General features: G+C 44.8%; 1 protein-coding gene across 1 annotated transcript in view; it reads right to left on the bottom strand.

Moving 5' to 3' along the window:
• Window positions 1–615: 615 nt before the first annotated feature.
• The window catches only part of LOC126184662 (plasminogen activator inhibitor 1 RNA-binding protein-like), an 83789-nt gene continuing 56909 nt past the window's right edge, over window positions 616–27495 (bottom strand). Inside the window, exon 8 of the mRNA XM_049927144.1 lies at window positions 616–1641. Coding sequence (XP_049783101.1) covers window positions 1537–1641 — 105 coding nt within the window. The 3' untranslated portion in view covers window positions 616–1536. The remainder of the gene's footprint in view (window positions 1642–27495) is intronic.

Here is a 27495-nt window from a genome sequence, read left to right as displayed (position 1 = left end):
AATTATTTCTTGGTTTATATGAAGCACAGAAGTAATAGGATGACAGGGTAGTCAACAGGTAATTGAGAAAAGGTAAAAAACCAAATTCTGAATTTAAAGGAAGCCAAGTGGCAGAACAGTCTTGTGAAATAATGCCCACCACCCCTACAGCCTTTTTTTTCTCAATATTCTATCAGAATAAGAGAAACGAGTAATCCTTCAGAAAACAAAATCCATCTAATCCACGTGCACTTGTCCGCCAGTCTATATGTGCACTTCTGTTCCTATTTCTGCATCTAATATGAAGACATTACTACTGTGATATATCTAGTACTTTTTTTTACATTTAAATTACCATTAAAAATCAGAGCTATTACTAAAATATAGAGGTTCATTTCTTTTGCAAACAATCTCACTTCAAACATGTACCAGGCATCACCTTGACAAATTTAGTTCCCACCTTGGGAGGTCACCTGCCCTATGACGACAGAAGTAACATTATATCATCATCATCATAATATCTCTCTCTCTCTCTCTCTCTCCCCCCCCCCCCCCCCCACACACACACACACACACACACACACACACACTACATCTATGGCTAATGAACAAACATTTTGAGAGATGTACTACCTGTAACTGAGGCACTTCCAGGAAGTTTAATGACATTTTGAAATAATAATGATGAACAAGAAAATTACATATCAATTACACAGTTATCATTTAATACTGAACATGATACCTCTGGTCAGAAAGGATCCTCACAGAAGAATACAGAGTAGAATCCACTCCTCTGTGAACAGTACACCAACATTTGTTAACTGGAGTACAAAATGTTACTATTACGACTATATGTAGTTGTTGATATTGCTCTTCTTTGTTTCTAAAGCTTATCCACTGTAACAAGGGTCACACACTTCCCCAATTTGTATATTCGAACTGCAGAAGACATACTCCTTGTTGACAGCCAATGTAAACATCAAGGTTAATGACTGGTACATTTGTCCCTCTCCCGTAACACACAAGAAAATTTGTTTTATAAAATTAACAGCTGTCTTAAATTTGTATATTCGAACTGCAGAAGACATACTCCCGTTGACAGCCAATGTAATCATGAAGGTTAATGGTTACTACATTCATCCCTTCCTCTCCCTCAACACACAAGAAAATTTGTTTTATAAAATTAACAGCTGTCTATTCTTAAATTCACACTACCATAAGTGGTCAGCCTAATAATGTTCACTGTTAAGTGAATGTATTAATTTTCCACACTGCACACCAAAAATTTACTTAACAGACAGCAAAACACAGGCAGCAGAATCTCTCTCTCTCTCTCACTCACACACACACACACACACACACACACACACACACACACACACACACACACTTCCCTTGCCCCCTTTCTTCCACTGCTAACATATCAACACGGATTAAAAACTTGCAAGAAAATCTAACTTTAGAGCATTATTGATAAATTCATTTTGCACAAACTGAACTTCTTAATTTTAGTACAATATGCACTCAGCAACAAATTGTTGACTAGCCTGGTAAATTTTATGCAAGAGATGGGAAGTCATGGTCATCATCAAACTTTGGAGCACTCTGCTGCCGAGGACTACGATTCTGGAAATTCTCTTGTCTGTCAAATCGGTCTCTCATCTGAAACAGAAATATTTCTCAAAAACTCATCAGTCAGATATTCTCTTAAATGAATCTTCTAATTTAGCCAATATTGTTAACTGTCAATACGCCATTGCATCTCTTGGTCATTTATTTAATGTAATATAAGTTATTGTCAAACAAGAAATAGCATTAAATTATCACACACAGCTGCAGTGATGGAACAGTTTAGGCTACAAGAAACAATCCTGCATTAACTATGTGGTCTCTTTTTCAGAAGACACTGGCACAGCCCAAAGAAGTCACAAACTGAAATAGCATGCAAGTGATGTGTGAGTGCATTGACATGTACATACCTGGGATCATGCAAGTGGAACTGGGTAAATGAGGTTTTTAAACTTATTTTCTAGTTATACCACTAAAAATCAAACACCTGCATTATCATCAGAATGTGAATTCTGGCTCATCGAAACTTTATATTTGGGTTAAAACATATCTGTTAGACAAATACAATATAGAGGAAGTTTCCATAATCAGCAAATTTTACAGTAAAAAGCATCTATGGGAAGAAGTGTCAGTCCACAAAGCAAACCAATCAAAGCACAGATTTGTGCAACAATTTCTGACCAAATCTTAGTCCTCTGTTCACACAATCAGATGTCAGTGACACTGCCTTGCAACCTGAGAGACCGAACACACAATTCTTTGTTCTGGGGCAAGTTACAAAACAGAGTTTTACTGTTGTGACTCAATTATTCTCTTATTTTACCATTTAAAGATTTGTTCCTGCCAGTCATAATTCTTATTTAATATGTACATCACAATTCTTATTTAGTTTATGCAGACAATTTTCAGCAGCAATTTGTGATGTTTTTGCAACACTACAGCAGCTCAGAAAGCAAGCATCACAGCTAACTCGTCACAGTGTAATGAAAAACACATGAAAATTGGAATTATTTCCCAAAACTTACTTCTGCACAGATAAAAATCTGGACACAGCAGCAAAGCTTAATGTTAAAAAGGGAACACTCATCCCATTCTGTCATTAGCAGAAGTATCAATTTTGTATGGTTACACACAGTATGCAAAGAAAACTATTTAACAGATGGCACCTATTGTTCAAGATGTCCAAGACAAATTTAACAGGAAACTTACAACTTTACGTGTTGCAAGAAATCCTAGCCTTTTATCTCAATGAAGTCTATCCTCTTAAGACAGTTGCTGCAGTTTGACTACTATCTGAAAAGTCAAGCAGCTTTAGAGGAAATAGAACCAATGATTCATCACTGTTAGATCTGATATATGTGCATCTGTCTTCAAAGCAATATTGGCTGTATGTGGTGAATCAGTTACTGAAAGAAGCAATAAGGTTGCTTGCCTCGTCTACAAACTTTTATGCCAAGTCTGATTTTCCTTCGAACACAACAACAGTCACAGAGGAATTTTGTTTACATAGTCAAATTGACAATTTGAAGACTTGCTGCAGGTTACTGCTGAATTGGAAATAAATAGCCTGGTAATAATTTATCGTGTTCATATGTATAATGCAAATTGTTGCTAACATGCTTCACTTTAAACAACTTCCGTTGTTCTTTTCCAAAGTATGTAGTATTTAATAGGCATAAAGCACAACCTGTCAAATACTATTAAGGTAATCTGCAATGTGCAACTTCCAGGTGGACTATAAATTTATGGAAGTTTGATGTACAATTTATTCAGAGTCATCACAATACTTTTTGTCAGTATTAGGAGCACTGCATAAGGCTCTCAATTTGCTCTTTAGTTACATTTTATTAGTTCACTCACTGCTTGCAACCCAAAACATTATTAATATAATTTCGCATTCTTTTAACAGTAACAATGTTCCGTCTATCTTTTCCACAGGACATGACAAATACCAAACTGAGTAGTTATACTGTTAGTTCACTACCCTTGGGGGGTTCATCTAAAGATGAAAGGAGAGCAACAGCTTAACAAATTATTGGATTTGGCTTATCAAGCACACTTAGGGTCCCACACTTTTAGGGTCACACTAGACAGAATCCTAAACTGATTTCTTCAGTGTAACTGAAATAAGGAATAACTCACACGAACTACTTAAGCTCATGGTACCTGTGAAGTGGCAACTGTTCTCAATGGATGCATTACACTATAACCCACCAACAGAACTTTAATTTAAAATTATTTGGTGTTGGGACAGCATAAGCTGTCACCAGCACACCAGTCTGCAAATATGTAGCAAGAAGATCGATAGCAGGTGCCGGATGAAGTGCATCTATCAGGAGAGGGGCCACAGACATACTCACAAACAACATGCCGCTGAAGTCCTCTCAACTGCAAGTATTTAGATTGCCACCGCTGACCGGAAGGCTCAGTCACCGGTCAGTCTCTGTCACTAGCGCAATCACTCATTCCCTTGCTCAGCCACTGATGCACCAACTCACACTCCAGTTTGGTGCCCATCAGTCACTGCATTGCAGGACTTTCACTTCACCAGCAGTGAGGCCAACATGGACTAATATTGAAGAGCTTGTACCACAACACATGGACACTGTTAAAGTTATGTAGCAGCTGCCTGTTTCAGTAAATAATGAACTCTGTTAATACATGTGGTGCAGGTACATTGCAGAAAGAGGATACCAGCCAACAAATGACATCCTCTCCCAAGATTCCTATGGTACAAGACCCTACAGTCCCGACGAAGATTCAACAGTGGCAATGAGGATAATTCAGTGCAGATCGAAGATAATCAACTTTGATGAAGATTTTGCTTGCTTCTCATGTGTTTTAGCCTGCAGCTATTTGCTGATTTTTTTGTTGTGTTCTTGCATGTATTCCAGGAGGGGAGCTGCACAACTAATCAAATTTCTTTTTTCAGAGGCCTTGCTTGCTTTTTGATGTAACATTTGTGTAAACCATGGCTACCCCACCCCGTCCACCCCCTGCCCCTGTGCCTCAGTCACAGATGGCCAATGTGATTGAGCTAACACAGGCTTTTTCAGTTTCAGAATTGCTGCCTTGCTGATGGCAGTACAACAACTTCTGGCTGTACAACCAACCTACCCAACAAGTGCCGCCAACCAGTGTAACACCGTTCCAAGCCCATTGTCAAGTTCATTGCATTCAAGGTACTGTAAAGCTACAATACTTTCTTTTGACTGCGGGACCCCCAGTGTTCAGGTTAATACAAAACTCTTCCCAATCGCATCTCCCATCAAACTCGGCTATGACGAAGTAATCTCTGCATTAAACAAGTACTATGACCAGCAAGTTCAATTGGCTGCAGCCAGAAATCAGTTCGTTTGCTTGCAGAAAAATCTGGAACAGAACGGACACCGTACATCAGCAGTACACAGAATTAATGAGTATGACTAGGAAGTGTAAATACAAGTGTAGTTGTGGCAGCTTTTACAGTGATTTAATGCTCTGCAATGCGATAACGTTCAATGTCTCAGATAGCAGAATACAGCAAAAAACAGATCTTAAAGTACTCTGATCCATCACTTCACCAAGTACTGAAAATATTAGAGCAATATGATTTAAGTGCCATAGCAGCCGGTAAGTTTGTCCGGGCCACAATTTGTAAGCTCAAGTCGCTCCTTGCTCGCGACCCCCCCCTAGCAGCCACAACAATGAACGCGTACACAGCCATGTAGACAGGTAAACAGGACTGTGAATTTAGTGAAGTCTTGTCCTGGATGTTTTGCTCGCCAGAAGAGACAGGATTGTCCTTCACATAATGTAACACATTACTAAAACTAAAAGAACTCCTCCCGAACAGGCCATGAGGGCCCAAACGGTACAGACCGGCCGCCGTGTCATCCTCAGCCCACAGGCGTCACTGGATGCGGGTGTGGAGGAGCATGTAGTCAGCACACCGCTCTCCCGGCCATATGGGAGTTTCCAAGACCGGAGCCACTACTTCTCAATCAAGTAGCTCCTCAATTTGCCTCACAAGGGCTGAGTCCACCCAGCTTGCCAACAGCACTGGGCAGACCGGATGGTCATCCATCCAAGTGCTAGCTCAGCTCGACAGCGCTTAACTTCGGTGATCTGACGGGAACAGGTGTTACCACTGCAGCAAGGCTGTTGGCCACAACGCATTACACATGTGGAAAAGGCTCGTGCACATGCAGTGAATGCTGCATTTCCAAAACCTACAACAGATTTTGACAGAAGTGAAATTAAGGTTGTGCCACCACCTCACCTTAGTCCAGTGCAACAACATTATAACAGAGTATTTGTCTCATTACGCATTGCTGACCATTGTGCTAACTTTCAATTAGACACAGGCACCTCAGTAACTTTGCTTAATTGTGCCACGCATGAAAAGATAGGCTCACCACGCCTTTCTCAATCTAGCAAGCACCTCACTGCTTACAACAGACAGATTTCAGTCCTTTGACAGTGTAGTTTGCCTGCCACTTACCAATCTCACACTAGGACAGCGAGTTTTATTGTGTCTAAATCGACAGACAGTGAGAACATACTCTATTTAGATGCCTTTGATTTGTTTGGCCTTATCATGTAAGACAATGTACTTTCAGTATCAGCTTTTGCACCAAGAGACAGTGTCATTAGCTTGCTTAAAGAATCCCTGAACTATTTTCTGAAGGAATGGGTCCTTTATGAGAAAGCAGCCAGTGAATTGAAAGAATTTCAAGTTAAGCTAGTCAGTGGGCAAGTCCTCATTTTGTTGCCTACAACTTCTGGTCGCATTCGAGTTGACTACAAGTCTACAGTCAACCCACAGACAGCTGTTGACAAATGTTACCTCGCCCTGAGGAACTCCTGGATATGCTTTGTGCACGACATTACTTTTCTAAGACAGATTTGCATTTTGCTTACTTGCGAATTCCACTGAATGAAGAATCATGGAAAGCGTGTATTGTAAATACACACTTAAGGACTGTTCAAGTATTTGCGTTTGCCCTTCGGCAGTGCTTCCGCACTCACCATTTTTCAATGTTACTTGGAACAGCTGACAGCAAAAGTGCCATTTTGTTGAAACTACCTTAATGGGAGGTCATATACTAGAGGAACACATTGCCAGTTTGTGTACTCTTTTTCAAGAGTTGTCAGAAGCAGGACTCTACTGTCATCTAGAAAAGTGCCAAGTTTTTCAAACTGAACTACAGTACTTTAGTCATGTGAAACAGTCTGGGTGTGCAACACCTCCAGAGTCATTTGCTTACAATCCGTGACCTGCCCGTTCCTCGTGATGTGTCTGAACTGCAGTCAGTAGTAAGCAAGATGTATAACTACATTTGGTTCATACCCAATGCCTCAGAACGCAAGATTGCTTGCATCGCAAAAATGTACTTTTTGTGTGGACTAAAGACATTTCAGAAACTCTAAAATGCCTTACACAGTGATAGACATTTAGCGTATTTTGACCCTACCAAGCGAATTGTTTTGCAAGTCGACGCTTCGTCCTACAGTATCAGCACTGTGCTTTCGCACAGAAAAGGTGCGAAAGAGAGTTTTTGTTTTTGCCTCAAAGTTGTTAACTTGAACGCAGTGCAGTTATTCTCAAACTGAAGAAGCTGCTCTTGCTACTGTGTATGGTGTCACAAAATTCCGTCACAATTTGTATGGTTGCAAGTTCTATTTAGTGACAAATCACAAGCCTTTGCAGTCCTTGTTTCATCTGTGAAATCCGGTTCCTGTATGCACTGCTTAAAAACTGCAATCATCAGTTTTGTTGTTTTTCAAGTATCAGTATGAAATTGTGTATGGCAAAGCATAGCAGTGCAGACACCCTATCTTGCCATCCGATCAGCCCAGACTGATTTTGATGCATCTGCAACAGCTTATTGCAAATCAATGTGCAGGACTCTGAATAGCTGTAATCTTTTCTCTTGCACTCCAGAAAAATATCACAGGCCACAGAAGCAGACTGAGATGTCAATATTTTGTTCCATTACATTCAGACATCTTGGCCTCGTTCATTGAATAGTATCCAGAACTCTGTTGTGAGCCAGCATTTTCCACGTCAGCATTACCTTACAATTCAACAGAGTTTGATTCTAGTTCAAACTGACACGGGACAATTGCGTATGCTTATTCCGAAAGTGTTACAAAAGAATGTGTTGCAATTGCTCCACCATAGATATTTGGGAATTGTTTGCACTACTTAGCAGGGTATGAATGCTCACAGGAACAGATGAGGTCAGCGTAGTGCATGTACAGAAAAGCAATCCTGCTCAGTCACAGATATTCTCAGCTTGGTCTGACTCATTCGCCATGGCAACAAGTGCACACCCACTTTGCAGGACCATTTTGGGACACTCATTGGCTCATAGCAGTAGACTCTTAGCAAGTTCCCACTTCCGATGCCTGTGGCTTCTACCACATCACTTAGCACCACCAAGCTTTTTCCTCCACATTTTGCATAGGTGGTTTGCCAGAAGTACTTGTGTCTGACAACAAACCACATATCACTTCACGTGATTTTGAACAGTTTTGTGAACGAAATGGCGTTCGTCATCTAACAAGTGCTCATTTTCACCACTGGTATAATGAAGAAGAATGCTTCGTATGCACTTTCAAACAACGGATGGTTAAGTTTTGCACCACCTACACATGGGAACAGTAGCTGCATCTCTCTCTCTCTCTCTCTCTCTCTCTCTCTCTCTCTCTCTGCTGCCCCCCCCCCCCCCCCTATTGCTCCCACCCATGAGACAGACCATCATCTGGACTGCATGACCGCTGACATCTGACACTGTTACACTTGCTTCTGGCACCGCCAATGGTCTGTAAGTATTGATTTGCACCGCACGATCATTTATTTATGGTTTATGGGCAACAGTGGGCACTGGGAAACAGATGTGATGGAATGTATTTGCTATTATGTATTAGACTGGTTTGCAGCGCAACCATTAGCAGCAAATTCGTGCGTGTCATTTGCCTGATGATTCAGCCGCAGCAGTCAGTCTTAGGCACTAAAGTGCGCGTCATTTATGTTGGCGGCCGAGTTTAGGTTCGTTCTGCGCATCTGATGTCACAAAACACAGTCAGCCAATGAACAGAGAATGACGTTGCCAGATCTCGACTGCAGTGCATAGCATGGACGAGTGCCTTCAGTTTTAGAAACGTTCAGTCATAAATAAAGTAATAGAACAAAAGCAATATCTTGATAGCAGACTTTCTTTTATAGAAAATTTGGAAAAAGCATTCTTTATACCAATCGCTTCATATTCTATTAATTAATTAAACCAAACAAGCCAGGATTGGAAATCGAACAGAAGGGTATGAAAAGGTTATGGGTAAATTTGGAGAGGATATGGAGGCCAACAGGAACGGGAAACAACTCTTGGATTTCTGTGCCAGTATGGGCTTAGTAATCACAAACTCCTTTTTTAAACATAAGAACATTCACCGGTATACTTGGGAAGGCAGGGGAACCAGATCAGTCATTGACTATATAATAACAGATCAGGAATTCAGGAAGGCTGTGAGGGACACACATGTATTCAGGGGATTCTTTGATGACACTGATCATTATTTAATCTGCAGTGAAATTGGGATTGTGAGGCCGAAGGTGCAGGAGGTCAGGTCCATATGTAGGAGGATAAGAGTGGAGAAACTTCAGGATAAGGAAATCAGGAACAAGTACATAACAGCGATCTCAGAAAGGTACCAGTTAGTTGAATGTAGTCAATTACAGTCATTGGAAAAGGAATGGACAAGGTACAGGGACACAGTACTAGAAGTGGCTAAAGAATGTCTTGGAACAGTAGTGTGTAAAAGTAGGATGAAGCAAACAGCTTGGTGGAATGATACAGTCAAGGCAGCCTGTAAAAGGAAAAAGAAGGTGTATCAAAAATGGCTACATACCAGAACCCAGGTAGATAGAGAAAGTTATGTTGAAGAAAGAGACAAAGCCAAACAGATAATTGCAGCATCCAAGAAGAAATCGTGGGAAGACTTTGGAAACAGGTTGGAGACTATGGGTCAAGCTGCTGGAAAACCATTCTGGAGTGTAATTAGCAGTCTTCGAAAGGGAGGTAAGAAGGAAATGACAAGTATTTTGGACACGTCAGGAAAACTGCTGGTGAATCCTGTGGATGCCTTGGGCAGATGGAGGGAATATTTTGAAGAGTTGCTCAATGTAGGTGAAAATGCGATCAGTAATGTTCCAGATTTCGAGGTAGAATGGGATAGGAATGATGATGGAAATAGGATCACATTTGAGGAAGTGGAAAAAATGGTCAACAGATTGCAGTGCAATAAAGCGGCTGGGGTGGATGAAATTAAGTCGGAACTCATCAAATACAGTGGAATGTCAGGTCTTAAATGGCTACACAGGATAATTGAAATGGCCTGGGAGTCGAGACAGGTTCCATCACACTGGACAAAAGCAGTAATCACACCAATCTTTAAACATGGAAACAGAAAAGATTGTAACAACTACAGAGGTATCTCTTTAATCAGCGTTGTGGGTAAAATCTTCTCAGGTATTGTTGAAAGGAAAGTGCGAGTATTAGTTGAGGACCAATTGGATGAAAATCAGTGTGGGTTTAGGCCTCTTAGAGGTTGTCAGGACCAGATCTTTAGCTTACGGCAAATAATGGAGAAGTGTTATGAGTGGAACAGGGAATTGTATCTATGCTTTATAGATCTAGAAAAGGCATATGACCGGGTCCCTAGGAGGAAGTTATTGTCTGTTCTACAAGATTACGGAATAGGAGGCAAACTTTTGCAAGCAATTAAAGGTCTTTACATGGATAGTCAGGCAGCAGTTAGAGTTGACGGTAAATTGAGTTCATGGTTCAGAGTAGTTTCAGGGGTAAGACAAGGCTGCAACCTGCCTCCACTGTTGTTCATATTATTTATGGATCATATGTTGAAAACAATAGACTGGCTGGGTGAGATTAAGATATGTGAACAAAAAATAAGCAGTCTTGCATATGCGGATGACTTAGTTGTGATGGCAGATTCAATTGAAAGTTTGCAAAGTAATATTTCAGAGCTAGATCAGAAATGTAAGGACTATGGTATGAAGATTAGCATCTCCAAAACGAAAGTAATGTCAGTGGGAAAGAAATATAAACGGATTGAGTGCCAAATAGGAGGAACAAAGTTAGAACAGGTGGACGGTTTCAAGTACTTAGGATGCATATTCTCACAGGATGGCAACATAGTGAAAGAACTGGAAGCGAGGTGTAGCAAAGCTAATGCAGTGAGCGCTCAGCTACGATCTACTCTCTTCTGCAAGAAGGAAGTCAGTACCAAGACTAAGTTATCTGTGCACCGTTCAATCTTTCGACCAACTTTGTTGTATGGGAGCGAAAGTTGGGTGGATTCAGGCTACCTTATCAACAAGGTTGAGGTTACGGATATGAAAGTAGCTAGGATGATTGCAGGTACTAGTAGATGGGAACAATGGCACGAGGGTGTCCACAATGAGGAAATCAAAGAAAAACTGGGAATGAACTCTATAGATGTAGCAGTCAGGGCGAACAGGCTTAGATGGTGGGGTCATGTTACACGCATGGGAGAAGCAAGGTTACCCAAGAGACTCATGGATTCAGCAGTAGAGGGTAGGAGGAGTCTGGGCAGACCAAGGAGAAGGTACCTGGATTCGGTTAAGAATGATTTTGAAGTAATAGGTTTAACATCAGAAGAGGCACCAAAGTTAGCACTGAACAGGGGATCATGGAGGAACTGTATAAGGGGGGCTATGCTCCAGACTGAACGCTGAAAGGCATAATCGGTCTTAAATGATGATGATGAAACAAGCAATAAGACTCCTAATTCAGGCGATAGCAAGTAAAGGTGCTTGTATCAATTTCACGAATTTTCCCAATAAAGAACAGCGGCAATTGTTTATTTCCTATTGTACTTCGCCGAAGCGTGAGTAATTCATAGTCATACCAACAGTGTTTGTGAGTATTTTGCGTGACGTGTTACAGTCCTCATGGCATTCTGTCGTCAGACGAGCTGCGTTAGCATAATGGTTAAGGTGTTGGGCTTCTAAGTGAAAGGTTATGAGTTCAAACCTTGTGCACTTCGTAATATTTTCATTATTTAAAAACAATATCGAAGTGCCTTACTTCACGAATCATGTTCGTTTGAATGCAATTTTTTTGAAATTTCTAGTGCTTTGTCTCTTCATTAAACCTTTCGCTGCTGCAGACACGTGCTTCCCGCATTCCGCGCTGTGCGCGATTTTGTCATCACTGCACTGCTCGCCTGTGCAGACACATGGTGTTCGCACTGCTTTGACACACTTATCATTCGATTTCACAAAAACTATTTGGCCCAAAAAATTTGATTTTTACACGTCTTCTTGACTGATACCTTCCCCCCATAAATGACAATTTTGTTTCGATGTTCAACGCAGTTATTATGCAGCATTACATGTAGTAATTTTATATGAAATTTAGGTATCTTGTCCACATTTCATTCTCAACATCGTGGCAACTAAAATCGACCATACGGAAAGTATACTCTATGGACTTTTACCTCTGCAAACTCTTCAAAATTTCGTGCAATGGTTTACTATATTTAATGCTGCATAATAACTGCGTTGAACATCGAAACAAAATTAAGTCATTTACGGGGGGGAAGTTATCAGTCAAGACAACGTGTAAAAATCTAATTTTTGGGCCAAATAGTTTTTGTGGAATCGAATGATAAGAGTGTCAAAGCAGTCTGAACACGATGTGTCTGCACAGGCGAGCAGTGCAGTGACAAAATCGCGCACAGCGCGGAATGCAGGGAGCACATCTTTGTAGCAGCGAAAGGATTAATGCGGCCATTGTGGCTTTACTTCATGAACTGCGCGCTCCCCCCTAAACGTAAGCTTGCGAACTATGCTATACTATGGCGCTGCTTCTACTGGCGCGTGTGTCGTGTGTAACTGGCAACGCAGCAATCTCCCATGTCTGGGCGGGCATGCGCGAGCCGCCAAGATAAAAGAATTGAACTATAGTGCAGCAGCCAGTCTTAGGCACTAGTGCAGCAGCCAGTCTTAGGCACTAGTGCAGCAGCCAGTCTTAGGCACTAGTGCAGCAGCCAGTCTTAGGCACTAGTGCAGCAGCCAGTCTTAGGCACTAGTGCAGCAGCCAGTCTTAGGCACTAGTGCAGCAGCCAGTCTTAGGCACTAGTGCAGCAGCCAGTCTTAGGCACTAGTGCAGCAGCCAGTCTTAGGCACTAGTGCAGCAGCCAGTCTTAGGCACTAGTGCAGCAGCCAGTCTTAGGCACTAGTGCAGCAGCCAGTCTTAGGCACTAGTGCAGCAGCCAGTCTTAGGCACTAGTGCAGCAGCCAGTCTTAGGCACTAGTGCAGCAGCCAGTCTTAGGCACTAGTGCAGCAGCCAGTCTTAGGCACTAGTGCAGCAGCCAGTCTTAGGCACTAGTGCAGCAGCCAGTCTTAGGCACTAGTGCAGCAGCCAGTCTTAGGCACTAGTGCAGCAGCCAGTCTTAGGCACTAGTGCAGCAGCCAGTCTTAGGCACTAGTGCAGCAGCCAGTCTTAGGCACTAGTGCAGCAGCCAGTCTTAGGCACTAGTGCAGCAGCCAGTCTTAGGCACTAGTGCAGCAGCCAGTCTTAGGCACTAGTGCAGCAGCCAGTCTTAGGCACTAGTGCAGCAGCCAGTCTTAGGCACTAGTGCAGCAGCCAGTCTTAGGCACTAGTGCAGCAGCCAGTCTTAGGCACTAGTGCAGCAGCCAGTCTTAGGCACTAGTGCAGCAGCCAGTCTTAGGCACTAGCGCAGCAGCCAGTCTTAGGCACTAGCGCAGCAGCCAGTCTTAGGCACTAGCGCAGCAGCCAGTCTTAGGCACTAGCGCAGCAGCCAGTCTTAGGCACTAGCGCAGCAGCCAGTCTTAGGCACTAGCGCAGCAGCCAGTCTTAGGCACTAGCGCAGCAGCCAGTCTTAGGCACTAGCGCAGCAGCCAGTCTTAGGCACTAGCGCAGCAGCCAGTCTTAGGCACTAGCGCAGCAGCCAGTCTTAGGCACTAGCGCAGCAGCCAGTCTTAGGCACTAGCGCAGCAGCCAGTCTTAGGCACTAGCGCAGCAGCCAGTCTTAGGCACTAGCGCAGCAGCCAGTCTTAGGCACTAGTGCAGCAGCCAGTCTTAGGCACTAGTGCAGCAGCCAGTCTTAGGCACTAGTGCAGCAGCCAGTCTTAGGCACTAGTGCAGCCACTGACGCACCAACTCTCGCTACAGTTTGGTGTCTGTCGTCCTTCACATAGTGACACTTTTACTTCACCAGCAGTGAGGCTAAGATGGATTAATACTGAAGATGTGTCTTTCTTGTACAACAACTGTTCCACTTACACTGCACACGATATTGTTCAAATAATGGGAGCGTTTTTAACTATGGTTGCGTAGCAGCAAAAAGTTGCAATGTAGCCATTACATAATGCTTTGTTACTCCAATTTGCCTTGTGTCGTCAATTGCTTTTTTTTATTATTCTGAACAAGTGAAAAGACTAATCCTGGTGCATAAAGGGATTCAAATGCACCTCTCACCACAACTAAATCTATCAGCAATCCCTATGGCCATCGAGTCAGTTCTGCTTTCATGGAAGCAAAGAACGCAGACACAGGTTGGCAGCCCTTCGAGAGGGAGGTGGGACATATTTCCCTGCACCACTCTTTCTCCCCTCTGGTATTATAAGTTCCCGTTTGGTTACAGTTGTGGCCGACTGAAGTGATATGTCTGCATAATACTTCCAGCTTCTGGAAAAGCAGAAGGCACACATGGAACTTCCTGGTAGATTAAAAATGTTTGCCAGACAGGACTTGTCTGTGGAAGGCAAAGGTCCCTGGTCCTGATCCATCACACAGTTTGTGTGTATCAGGAAGTTTCAAATCCGAACATACAACACTGCAGAGCAAATATTCTCTCCCCTTAAATGTTGTTTGTAAACAAAAGTAATCCTATGTACTGAAGTATTTAATAAAGATCCTGACTGTAGCAATTATACACACTTATCACAAGGAAAGGGAACAGTATGACACACAAATAAAACTTGCAACACTGAATGACAGAATTTACTTGGCATTTATTGACATGAACTGCGATACGGAACATTTTGAATGATGAGGTCATTCACTTTCACTTCTTTTCCACACAGGTGTGCATACACACACCACTCATCACATTTAGCTGAATTTATGATATACTCTACAGTAATTTGAACATTATCAAGCACCCAGACGATGACTTTCCTGTCAATATGCTTCCCATTCAGCTTTGAAGTCAACAGCACACTATTTCTCAACTGACTTTCTCACTTTAACTTTTGTATACAATGTATTCTCTCTCATACTTTAATCACAAAGAGACATAACTCACACTTTGATGTCAAACTTTCATTTTTTTCAGTTTTTTTTCAGTCTGACCCTTACAGTAATGTGTGCAGTAGGAGACTTAGTGGAAGATTTCGAAGCACTTTTCCCTATGAACCACTTCCCTAAGTGCACCGAACTGTCAGTCCAAGAAAATTTGTCAGTTTTTCCCTGACAAACTCATTCTTGGAGCCAAGACACTACTACACATTGTGATCCTCTTCATGTAATTCACAATCTGCCAGCATTTACCACACATTAGGTTGTCAATCCATGACATACCACAGTAAAATATTTCTTTTAAAGCTTCTCTAATGTGATTCATCTGAACAATAAAACAGGACCACCAATGCAAAATGTCTGGATGTTCTAATAAGACATTTCTTATTTTTGACCATACCATAACTTTCCTAACAGACACTGTAGCCTTCTTCATCAGATTTCGTGTTGCAGACCTGGAGGAGTCTTTGCAAACTCCGCACAGTCTTTCTAATTGCATACAATTCTGCCAGTGTGCCCCAGATCATTCACTGCTTGGTATAATTAAGCATTACTTGGAGTTCTCCACTTTACCATATGTTAGGGCGGCCAAAGATTTATCATCAAATAACTTTTACTCTGAAAATGCGTTTTAGAACAATAATACAATAACCAATGGTGTTTCTGTGCGAAGCACTATGGCAGTTTTACCAAGTCCAATATAAAATAATTCACACCGATTATGTGTTGCATCAAAGTGTTTTCTAATAAAAGATCCGGGATGAAAACTGACCATTACTCACCATGACTTTTCAGCAATTTATTTGAACGATTCCTGGAAAACTGTGAGCTTGCCAATTTAAGCATGCTTTGTCCTGCATACATAGCTGCTCTTAGTGAAGATTTTAAGACAGATGAGAAATTCTTTCTGCCCCCTTTCAATGTTGGCACATTCAATCAACCTTTTCAGCATCACTATGTAGCAACAATTAACTTCTAGCAGCATCACCAAGCACTGAAGGTGACAATGTGAGTCAGGAACTATCTAGCCTCTTGTCCATCTTTTAAGACATCTTTTGGGAACATTGTTATGTATGAACCACAGCTTTAGCTCTCACGTTTAATTGCATTTTTGTTGCGCGAGAAATAAAACAATAGTTATTTATGTACATCATAAACACACATTACTCAAAATACAAACAAAGTAGGTTTATTTTTTCCTGTAAGTTATTTACACTACTATCATTAAAGCAGACTATAAAAAAGATGGTGCTGTCATAAATTGTGGTAAAAAAGTTTTTATGTAGGATTATGAAAAATTTTGGATTTGAATTCAAGGTCTTCCTTCAGAAAAGAATTTTATTTTTAAAGTCACAAGAGTAGTCTACTTTTTAGTTAAGCATGTTATACAAAATTTCAGCTCACTATCTTTAATAGTTTTTAGCCAAAGGGTACCAGTACATGAAATAATTTAACTTTTGGGATATTCAAGTTAAAACTTGCTTTCTCTATTAAACTTCCACAGCACTGATGCATCCCAGGTACATATTTATCTTGTTTCCTGTGGTGTTCTTCCTCCCTGCTCTTGTTCACACTAATTCTTATTCTTGCTTCCTTGGTGGCTACCAACACTGATGTTTCTGCTTCGAAGAATCTCCTTTGGTCAATGGCTATTAGATTGTTTGTTTTTTGTTTGTTTAAAAGGGAGGGTGCAAAGTGGCCAAACTGCTTGGCCATCAGTCCCTTGTTCCTGTTACAACAATCCCACAAGGGAACGAATAAAAGTACTTTATGTACAGCACAATACTGAAAGCAAGGAAAAAAACCATAGAAAGGCAATGTATAATACAAGGAACAAAAAAGGACAAGAAAACCACAGAGAGATGCAAGAAACAGGTAGAAGAGATTAAAACAAGAAAGCAGGGTACCATGGCTGTCTGACCACGAGAACAAAAAGGAGAAGCCAGCCACTACGCAATACATTAAAACTTCCAGCCTAAAAGCTCACTAGGGTGGAGTACACAAAGGGACAAAGAACATGTGCTAAAACTTAGATAGAATGATAAAACCCACCCTCACGTATAAAACTTAAATCTAAATCAGCCAATGAGGCGTTGTCAGCTAAAATTAATGGCAACAAGTCCGGTAACCAAAGAGTTCATCACAGGGTAGCCAAAGAAGGACAGCGCAACAGAATATGGGCCACTCTCAACAGAGTGCCGCACGAGGTAGGTCTTCACGGCGCAAAGGGTAACTGTAGGTGACCCAAGCGTGGCCAATGCAGAGCCGACAGAACCACCGAGACCCTGCGAGAGACACGCATAGAATACTTTCACACATTCATAGTCTCCTTAATGACACAGTTTGTTGGGCATACTGTTACGCCATTCTGTCTCCCAAAACCGAAGACCCTTGCAGCATAATAATGAGTGCAGGTCAGTTAAGGAATGCCGATCTCCGTAAGCGGTTTCAGTGTAGCCTGTTTGGCCAACCTGTCAGCAAGTTCACTGCCTGGGATGCCAACGTGTCCTGGGGTCCAGACAACCACCACTGAATGACTGGACCTTTAGAGGGCATAGAGGGATGCTACCGAAGGATGGCAAGGGTACCACTGATCGATAGTTCTGAGGCTGCTCAAGGAGTCACTACAGAGAAGAAATGACTGCCACGGCATGAACGGATGTGCTTAAGAGCATGAGATATGGCCACCAGCTCTGCAGTGAAAACACTGCCACCACCGGGCAAGAAATGCTGTTCAATATGGCCTCTGTGAACATAGACAAAGCCAACATGACCATCGGCCATTGAGCCGTCTGTGTAAATCACTTCAGAACCCCGAAACACCTCAAGAATCGAAATGAAGTGACAACGGAGAGCTGAAGGGTTAACCAAATCCTTAGGGCCATATGGAAGGTCGACCTAGGTTTACACCATGGAGATGTATGTGAATGGACCTGGAGCAGAGGTGATAAAGGGAAGGACTCCAGTTAAGACTGAAGGGATCGGAAGCGAACAGCAATCTTAAGCCCTGATCTTGGCCGTCAACGTGGGAGATTAACCCCTGTGGTTGGGAAAGAGATGCTATAATTTGAATGCTCAGAAGAGCTACAAATTTTTTTTTTTTTTTTTTTTTTTTTTTTTTGTTCTTGGTTTTAGGGCGCAAAACCTCTATGGTCATTAGCGCCCAGCCCGTGATTTAAGACAGTAAAAAACCGAAATTGAAAACCAGCAGCAATGGGAACAAAGTCATAAAATTGGAGAAACTAAAAATAGAAGAAATGCTTAAAAATCCACTACAGAAAGGGGGTGGTTGTCCCAAAAAAAAAGCTTGAAATGACTGACATCATTTCACTGTCACTAATAAACTGGAGAACGCGGTCAGCTGAGCGCGTGTCATCTGCTAAAATCGACGATAGATCAGGCGATAGCTGTAGACGGGAGCGTAACGGATTAAAATAGGGGCATTCAATTAAAAGGTGTCTTACCGCCCACAGCTGAAAGCAGTGGGGACAGAGTGGGGGAGGATCGCCGCTTAAAAGACGTCGATGGCTAAAAAGACAGTGCCCTATCCGCAGTCTAGCGAAAATTACCTCCTCCCGACGACGCGTTCGGGAGGAAGAGGTCGAAGCGCAAGGAAGGGCTTTCACTTCCCGCAATTTATTACGGGAAAGTGTTGACCAATGCGCATGCCATAAATGAGCAACTTTGCAACATAAACTGCTCCGTACATCGGTGAAGGGAAGCAACTGAATAGCTGGCCGAGGAAGAGAGACTGCAGCCTTGGCCACTATATCGGCCGCCTCATTCCCACAGATACCAGCGTGTCCCGGGAGCCAGAGGAACGCCACCGAGACGCCCCCAGGTGGAGCAAGCGCAGACAGTCCTGAATCCGGTGGACCAGAGGGTGCACAGGGTAAAGAGCTTGGAGACTGAGGAGAGAGCTGAGAGAATCTGAGCAGGTAACGTACTGTATCCGCTGATGGCGGCGGATGTAGTGGACAGCCTGGAGAACAGCGTAAAGCTCCGCAGTATAAACCGAACACTGGTCGGGAAGCCGAAAGCGATTTGGGGTGTCGCCAACAATATAGGCACTCCCTACACCTAACGATGTTTTCGAGCCGTCGGTGTAAATAAATGTGGCGTCCGTCATTTGTGCACATAGAGCAGCAAATGCCCGATGATAAACAAGTGAAGGGGTACCATCCTTGGGAAGTCGACAAAGGTCACGGAGCAGGCAGATCCGGGGACGGAGCCAAGGCGGTGCTGTACCCCAAGTTGTCAAGAAGGTTTTAGGAAAGCGGAAGGAAAGAGAATGGAGCAGTTGACGGAAGCGGACTCCCGGGGGTAGTAGGGAGGAGGAGCGGTCTGCATACCCTACATCAAAGGAGGCGTCGAAAAATATGTCATGGGCTGGATTAGCAGGCATGGAAGACAGATGGCTGGCATAACAACTCAGAAGGACTGCTCGCCGATTGGACAGCGGAGGTTCAGCAGTCTCAGCATACAGTCTTTCCACAGGGCTGATGTAAAAAACTCCAGACACTAAACGTAATCCACGGTGGTGGATAGAGTCGAGACGCCGAAGAATAGACGGCCGAGCAGAGGAGTAGACTACGCTTCCATAATCCAATTTCGAGCGCACTAAGGCGCGATAGAGGCGGTGAAGGACCACTCAGTCCGCTCCCCAGGAGGTACCATTCAGGACACGGAGGATGTTAAGCGATCGCAGACAGCGAGCCGAAAGATAGGAAACGTGGGAGGACCAGCACAGTTTTCTGTCAAACATAAGACCCAAGAATTTAGCGACGTCTGAAAACGGAAGGTTGACAGGACCTAGATGTAAGGAGGGCGGAAGAAACTCCTTACGTCGCCAAAACTTGACACAAACGGTCTTACTGGGTGAGAAACGGAAGCCGGTTTTGATGCTCCACGAGTGGAGGCGATCGAGACATCCTTGAAGACGTCGTTCAAGAAGGCTGGTCCGTTGAGAGCTGTAGTAGATCGCAAAATTGTCCACAAAGAGGGAGCCCAAGACACCAGGAAGGAGACAATCCATTATTGGATTTATGGCGATGGCAAACAGTACAACACTCAGCACGGATCCCTGGGGTACCCCGTTTTCTTGGGAGAAAGTACGGGAGAGAGTAGTGTTCACCCGCACCCTAAAAGTGCGCTCTGCCATAAATTCGCGAAGAAAAAGGGGCAGCCGGCCTCTAAAGCCCCAAGAGAACAGTGTGCGGAGGATGCCTGTCCTCCAACAGGTATCGTATGCTCTCTCCAGATCAAAAATTATTGCTACCATTTGGCGTTTCCGGAGAAAATTATTCATGATATAAGTGGAGAGAGCAACAAGATGGGCAGCCACCAAGCTAAACGGTAATTCACCATACGCTCCAAAACCTTACAGACACTACTCGTGAGAGAAATGGGGCGATAGCTAGAGGGGAGATGTTTGTCCTTTCCAGGTTTCGGAACGGGAACAACAGCTTCCCGCCACAGTCTGGGAAAGGTACTGTCGGTCCAAATTCGATTATAAAGGCGAAGGAGGTAACGCAGACTATGGGTTGATAAATGCAGCAACATTTGGACGTGGATACCATCCGGTCCTGGGGCGGAGGAGCGAGAAGAAGAGAGGGCATGTTGGAGTTCCCGCATGGAGAAAACAGTATTGTAGCTTTCGCGATTTTGAGAGGAGAAAGCAAGAGGTCGCACTTCCGCTGCACGTTTCTTCGGGAGAAACGCTTGGGGGTCATTGGAAGAGCTCGAAATCTCAGCAAAGTGCTGACCCAACGAGGTAGAAATTGCGACGGGGTCCACTAAGGTATCATGCGCGACAGTGAGCCCAGAGACCGGGGAGAAACTAGGCACGCCTGAGAACCGTCGAAGCCGACTCCAAACTTCCGAGGAGGGAGTGAAGGTGTTAAATGAGCTAATAAAGAATTTCCAGCTTGCCTTCTTGCTATCGCGGATGACGCGACGGCATCGCGCACGGAGCTGCTTATAGCGGATACAGTTGGCCAAAGTAGGATGGTGACGGAAAATGCGAAGAGCACATCGCCACTCACGTATTGCGTCATGGCACGCCTCGTTCCACCAAGGAACTGGGGGGCGCCAGGGCAATTCGGAGGTGCATGGTATTGAACGTTCCGCAGCTGTAAGAATAACGTCGGTAATATGTGTGACCTCATCGTCGACGCTGGGAAAGCGACGGTCAGCGAATGTCGCTAGAGACGAAAAAAGTGTCCAATCGGCTTGGGCAAATTTCCAGCATCGCGAGCGCATATATGGCAGTGGAGGCTGCAGTCTAAGGACACATGGAAAGTGGTCACTCGAGTGTGTATCATCAAGGGCGAACCATTCGAAGCGCCGAGCTAGCGGAACAGTACCGACCGCAAGGTCCAAATGAGATAAATCTGTCGTGGAGGCAGACATAAATGTGGGGATCCCAGTGTTGAGGCAAACTAGATCCGCTTGGTGGAAGACGTCTAGCAATAGAGAGCCACATGGACAAGGATGTGGAGATCCCCAAAGCGGGTGGTGGGCATTGAAGTCCCCAACCAGCAAATAGGGGGTGGAAGCTGACCAAGAAGATGAAGGAGATCAGCTCGTGCCATTGGTGTGGATGATGGAATGTATACAGTACAAAGAGAGAACGTGTACCCAGAAAGGGAAAGACGGACGGCGACAGCTTGGAAGGAAGTGTTTAAGGGGATTGGGTGATAATGGAGAATATCATGGAGAAGAATCATGAGTCCTCCATGGGCTAGAGTGCCTTCAACAGAGGGGAGGTCATATCGGACGGACTGAAAATGAGGGAGAACAAAGCGGTCATGGGGACGCAGCTTTGTTTCCTGAAGACAGAAGATGACCGGCGAGTAGGATCGTAAGAGGACCGACAATTCATCCAGATTGGCTCGAATGCCGCGTATATTCCAGTGGATAATGGACACAGGGTGAACAGAAAATGGAGGAATGTGACCAAGGGTGCTGTCAACTCAACAACTGCTCAGAGCTTGCGACCGACAGCATGGAATGGCATTCAGCCGAAGGCAGAAGATCCTGATCCATAGGTTGGTCAGGAGCAGCCCCTGCCACCAGCGATCGGCCGGTTGACCGGCCACCAGCAGTGCGCCTCGGCGACACAGAAGACGGCCGAGGGCGATTTCCGCCAGGTGGTGCTGTAGATGGGACACGCCTTGGCGGAGAAGGAGAGCAACTGGGTTTCTTTGTAGCCTTCTTGGAAGTATGATGTTTAGATGAAGGAGGAACCGATGGTTGTGAAGTTGCGGTACGTAAAAACTCTTCACGAGTATGCTCTTTTTTCGAAGACTTGGCGTCTGACTTTTGGGCTCGAGATTTAGCAGAACCCGACGAAGGGTGAGCCATAGAGTGGGCAGGCGAAAGTGGCGAGGTTGAACGGGCCATCTTTGCGCTGGCCGATCTGACAACTGTGGTACTAAAGGTGAGGTCGCAAGTCTGCGTGGCCGCCTCCTTTGTTGGCCGAGGAGAAGCAAGGACAGTGCTGTATTTTCCTGTCTGAGGCACGGTGGGCTGTCGACTGGCGAATAATTTTCGAGCAGCAAAGGTAGACACCTTTTCCTTCACTCTTATTTCCTGGATGAGCTTTTCATCCTTAAAAACGGGGCAATCTCGAGAGGAAGCAGGGTGGTCACCCAGCGAGGGGATGGAGGTGGACAAGCACCCTCATGGGCATCCTTGCCACACGTAACACATTTGGCCGGATTGGAACAGGACTGGCTGGTGTGATGATGTTGTTTGGTTTGTGGGGCGCTCAACTGCGTGGTTATCAGCGCCCGTACAATTACCCAATCTTTGCTCAGTCCAATTTCGCCACTTTCCTGGATGATGATGAAATGATGAGGACAACACAAACACCCAGTCATCTCGAGGCAGGTGAAAATCCCTGACCCCGCCGGGAATCGAACCCGGGACCCCGTGCTCGGGAAGCGAGAACGCTACCGCGAGACCACGAGCGGCGGACGACTGACTGGCTGGTGTGATTGAACAGCTGACATCGATAGCAACGCGTAGGGTTTGGGACGTAAGGGCGAACGGAAATTATCTCATAGCCTGCTTTGATTTTCGATGGGAGTTGAACTTTGTCAAATGTCAAGAAGACAGTGCGGGTTGGAATGATGTTCGTGTCAACCCTTTTCATAACTCTATGAACAGCCGTTACGCCCTGGTCAGACAGGTAGTGCTGAATTTCTTCGTCAGACAATCCATCGAGGGAGCGTGTATAAACGACTCCACGCGAGGAATTTAAGGTACAGTGCGGTTCCACCCGGACAGGGAAGGTGTGGAGCAGAGAAGTACGCAGCAATTTTTGTGCCTGGAGGGCACTGTGTGTTTCTAACAACAGGGTGCCATTCCGTAATCTGGAACAAGACTTTACAGGACCTGCAATTGCGTCGACACCTTTCTGAATAATGAAAGGGTTGACCGTGGAGAAGTCGTGACCTTCATCAGACCGAGAAACAACAAGGAACTGTGGCAACGATGGAAGAACCGTCTGTGGCTGAGACTCAGTGAACTTACGTTTGTGAGCAGACATAGTGGAAGGTGAGGAAACCATTGCGGAAGAATCCCCCATGATTACCGGCGTCTCCGATGGCGCGCTCCTCCCTTGTGGGGGCCCTCACTGAGGGCACACCCGCCTTAGGTGCTTGTTCACACCTCAGGTCACACCTCCCGACAAACGGACGGAGGGACCAATCGGCACTTTCGGAAGGTATCAGCTCGGGTAATCACCCCTCCCTGGGCCTGGCCGTTACCAGGGGGTACGTACGTGTCCTACCTGTCTACCCGGGGCGGGGAATTACGCGTTACCCCATCACCGGCTACGCATGGAACTGCGTGGGTCGGCCTTCAGACACGCACAGGGAGGAAAAAAGAGAAAGGGAAAGGAAAGAAGAGGGGGGTCTCAAACGCCGCAGCGGAGAAAAGGGCAAGGAGAAGAGGGAAGGAAAAAAGGACAGAGGAAGGACGAGGACTTGCGAGTGTAGAAAGCAAGGAATTTGGAACAGTTTCGAGCGTCCGTCTCCGGACGTAGGCACAAACCATACTCCCAGAGGGGGAGAAAGGGAAGGAAAGAGCCAGAGGTGAGGGGGGGGGGGGGGCGAAGATGGGGGACGGGGGAAGGATGCGGAAAGGGAAGGTATGCAGACCGGAAAGGAAGGAGGGCCACATTAGCTCGGGGTCCCGTGCTCGCTACGCACGTGTCCACAAAAGAGTTGTGGACCCCCTGGGGGGAGAGCTACAAATGTGTGCAACGTAACTGGTGAGCAGTTGTGCATGTGTGATCTGCAAAGCCTCCACCAGTGCGCTGCTCACCAGATTCTTCCCAAAAGCTCCCGACGCTAGACGAATTCCACAGTGGTGCACTTGGTTGAGTAAACACAATGCTGAGGGCACTGCCGAACCATAAACCAGATTCCCATAGTAGAGGCAGGATTGAACAAGTGCTCTGTAGAGTTGCAGCAGTGTAGAGCAATCTGCACCCCAGTTGGTGTTGCTCAGGCAGCGGTGGGCATCGAGGTGCTGCCAGCACTTCCGCTTAACCTGACTGGGATGAGGGAGCCAAGTCGATCGAGCATCGAAAACCAGTCTTAAGAATTGATATTCCACTATCATCAGTGGATTGTCATGAAGGTAAAGTTCTGGCTCTGGATGAACGGTACAATGCCGACATAAGTGCACAAGACACGACTTCGCGGCTGAAAACTGGAACTGTGGGCTAGAGCCCAATGCTCCGCTTTGTGAATGACTCTGTAGGTGCTGCTCAGAAACATCAGCGAGTCGTATGCATACACAGAAGGTGAGACCGATGGCCCTACAGCTGCTGCTAGACCATTAATGGCCACTAAAAATAGACACTCAATACAGAGCCCTGCAGGACTCCATTCTGGAGGGGGTGGGGGGTGGGGACTGACTATGGGAGGCACCAATTTGGACACAATGTATGGAGCAACAGGAGACCCCACTCATACAATGCGGCAAGGATATGATGTCGCCATGTCATGACAAACTTTATGCAAGTCAAAAAAGACGGCAACCAGGTGTTGGCGTCTGGAAAATGCTGTTCATATGGCTTGAGGGACCCGATTATCAGTGGTAGCGCGACCCTGGCAGAAACTGCCCTGGCATGGAGCCAGTAGGCCACGTGACTCCAGGAGCCAAAACAAACGCGAACTTGCCATACATTCTACCATCTTACAAAGAATGTTGGTGAGGCTGATGGGCTGATAGCTATCCATACCAAGCAGGTATTTGCCAGGTTTGAGCACTGGAATGGTGCTCTACCGCCATTGTAATGGAAAGACGCCATTGCACCAGATCCAGTTGAAGATGAGGAGATGTCACTTATAGTCGGACGGGAGATGTTTGATCATCTGACTATGGATCTGATCTGGCCCAGGAGCTGTGTCAGGGCAATGTGCAAAGGCACCGAAGAGCACCACTCTGTAGAGGACTTTCCTTTCCATCTGTCATTTGAGGGTGCAAAAGGTGGGGGTCAGTTCTGTGTCGCAGAGGCTCAAGCGTAGTGCTCGACAGTTGCTTTTGCATCGGTAGATAACATGCCACTTACGTTAATGCCAGTGACGCCTGTCAGGATCTGGTACCCAAAAATACGTAGTGCTCGACAGTTGCGTTTGCATTGGTAGATAACATGCTACTGACGTTAATGCCAGTGATGCCAGTGACGCCAGTCAGGATCTGGTACCCAAAAATACGTCTTCTGACCTTCATCCAGACTTTGGAAGATGATGTATGGCACCCAATGGTCTAGACGTACCTCTCCTAACAATCCTGCGTCCATCTTTTTATAAGCTGCGCGCAAGGAGCAATTTAAAAGCTATTAGGTGCTCTAGGGAAGGGTGCTGCTTATGTAGCTGTAGAACTCACTGAGGCTCTTTAATTGCCTCAGTGATTTCCGGCGAACACCAAGGTACTCACTTTCTCTCAGGGCACCCTAAAGAACAAGGGATTGCATTTTCCACTGCAGAAACGATCATTCTATTGACCCGCTCAACCACCACATCGATGGTACTATGTAGGGGAGATTCAACGGTGACAGCAGAGGTGAAAGCTTCCTAGTCTGCCTTGTCTGCTCATATGGGTAGACGTCCGGAGAATGGCGCTGGAGGGGTGACAGGAAGATGGGAAAGTGGTCACTACCACACAAGTCATCGTGGGCTCTCCAGTGGACAGATGGGAGACGTCCTGGGCTGTAGAGGGATAAGTCAATGGCTGAGTAAGTACCATGAGCCACACTGAAATGTGTGGGGGTACCAGTATTTAAGAGGCAGAAGTCGAGGTCGAGTTGAGATGGTGAAGTTTCGACATCTCTACATCGGCCAGTAAGCACAGTGCCACCCCACAAGGTGTTATGGGTATTACTATCTCCCAAAAGTAATAAAGGTTTAGGGAGTTGATAAATCTGTGCAGCCAATACATTCAGGGGTACTGTACCATCTGGAGGAAGATAGACATTGTAGACTTATTTTCTGCATCATCCTTATCCTGACAGCCACAGCTTCAACAGGAGTTTGAAGGGGCACAGTTTCACTACATACTGGTATCAGGACATAAATGCAAACCCCACCACACACTATTACAGTTGCTATGGTTTTTGTAATATCCCTATAGCCAATGGCTGTTAGCGCTCTATGTATATTTAGTCCAGACACTCCTGTCACTGCCATAGCATTAAGCCTTGACACTGCAGCATCACTGAAACATAGATCAGCATCTAGCACACCTATTTTCAAAGTATTTAGTCCTGTCAGAACAGTTTTTTTTTTTGTATCTGTTCACATATACAATTGTTGGAACTTTTTCATTTGGATTTTCAGTCCTACCATGTAAACTTTTTTCTAATATTCTTGTGTCACTAAGATACCTACATATAAGCTTTGTAACTTCCATTATAGCAAATGGCAAAGAATGTTTATGTTGTAGCTATCACGTTGAGCAACAGCCCTTTGGTAGCCACAACACAAATCACTGCCAGGTGGGCAGAGTGCATGACATGGGTTTTCATCTGTAGAGGATTCATGAAAGAAGCTTATCCATGCTGCCTTTTTCACTCCCTGAAGATCATTTTTATTGTTTTACGGCTTGTCCCTAATAATACGGCAACCTGTCTGTAAGCCAACCACGTCCACTAATCCACCAATAATCAACTAATTTCTTTCTCTTCAAATTCCTCTTCCAGTTCCTCAATCTTGTACCTAACATTTTCTAGACATGTCCAACATATTCTGTCAGCATAAGGTTTGCATTCAGAAATTTTCTGGTACCCTTTTAGTCTCCATCTCTTAGGTAAGATGTATGTGTCACACCATATTTCTCCACTGACCTGTGAAATATCTTCACACCTTCAGATTCCATCCTTCCACTGTAATCACTAAAATTAATCAAACTTTTCACAATTTTCAGTTCCACTAGTTCAGCCATGACAGTACTTGGTAATACATTCCACATCAATGACTTTACCATTGTCCAAGGAGGTCACTGTCACTACACCATTTAGGAAACTATGGCCTCTTCATTGCCAGGATGCATCCAGGGCTGCATACATAGATCATGTAT

The sequence above is a fragment of the Schistocerca cancellata genome, chromosome 4 (assembly GCF_023864275.1).
Source record: "Schistocerca cancellata isolate TAMUIC-IGC-003103 chromosome 4, iqSchCanc2.1, whole genome shotgun sequence".
Classification (NCBI taxonomy): domain Eukaryota; kingdom Metazoa; phylum Arthropoda; class Insecta; order Orthoptera; family Acrididae; genus Schistocerca; species Schistocerca cancellata.
This window is presented reverse-complemented; position numbering and strand designations above follow the sequence as displayed.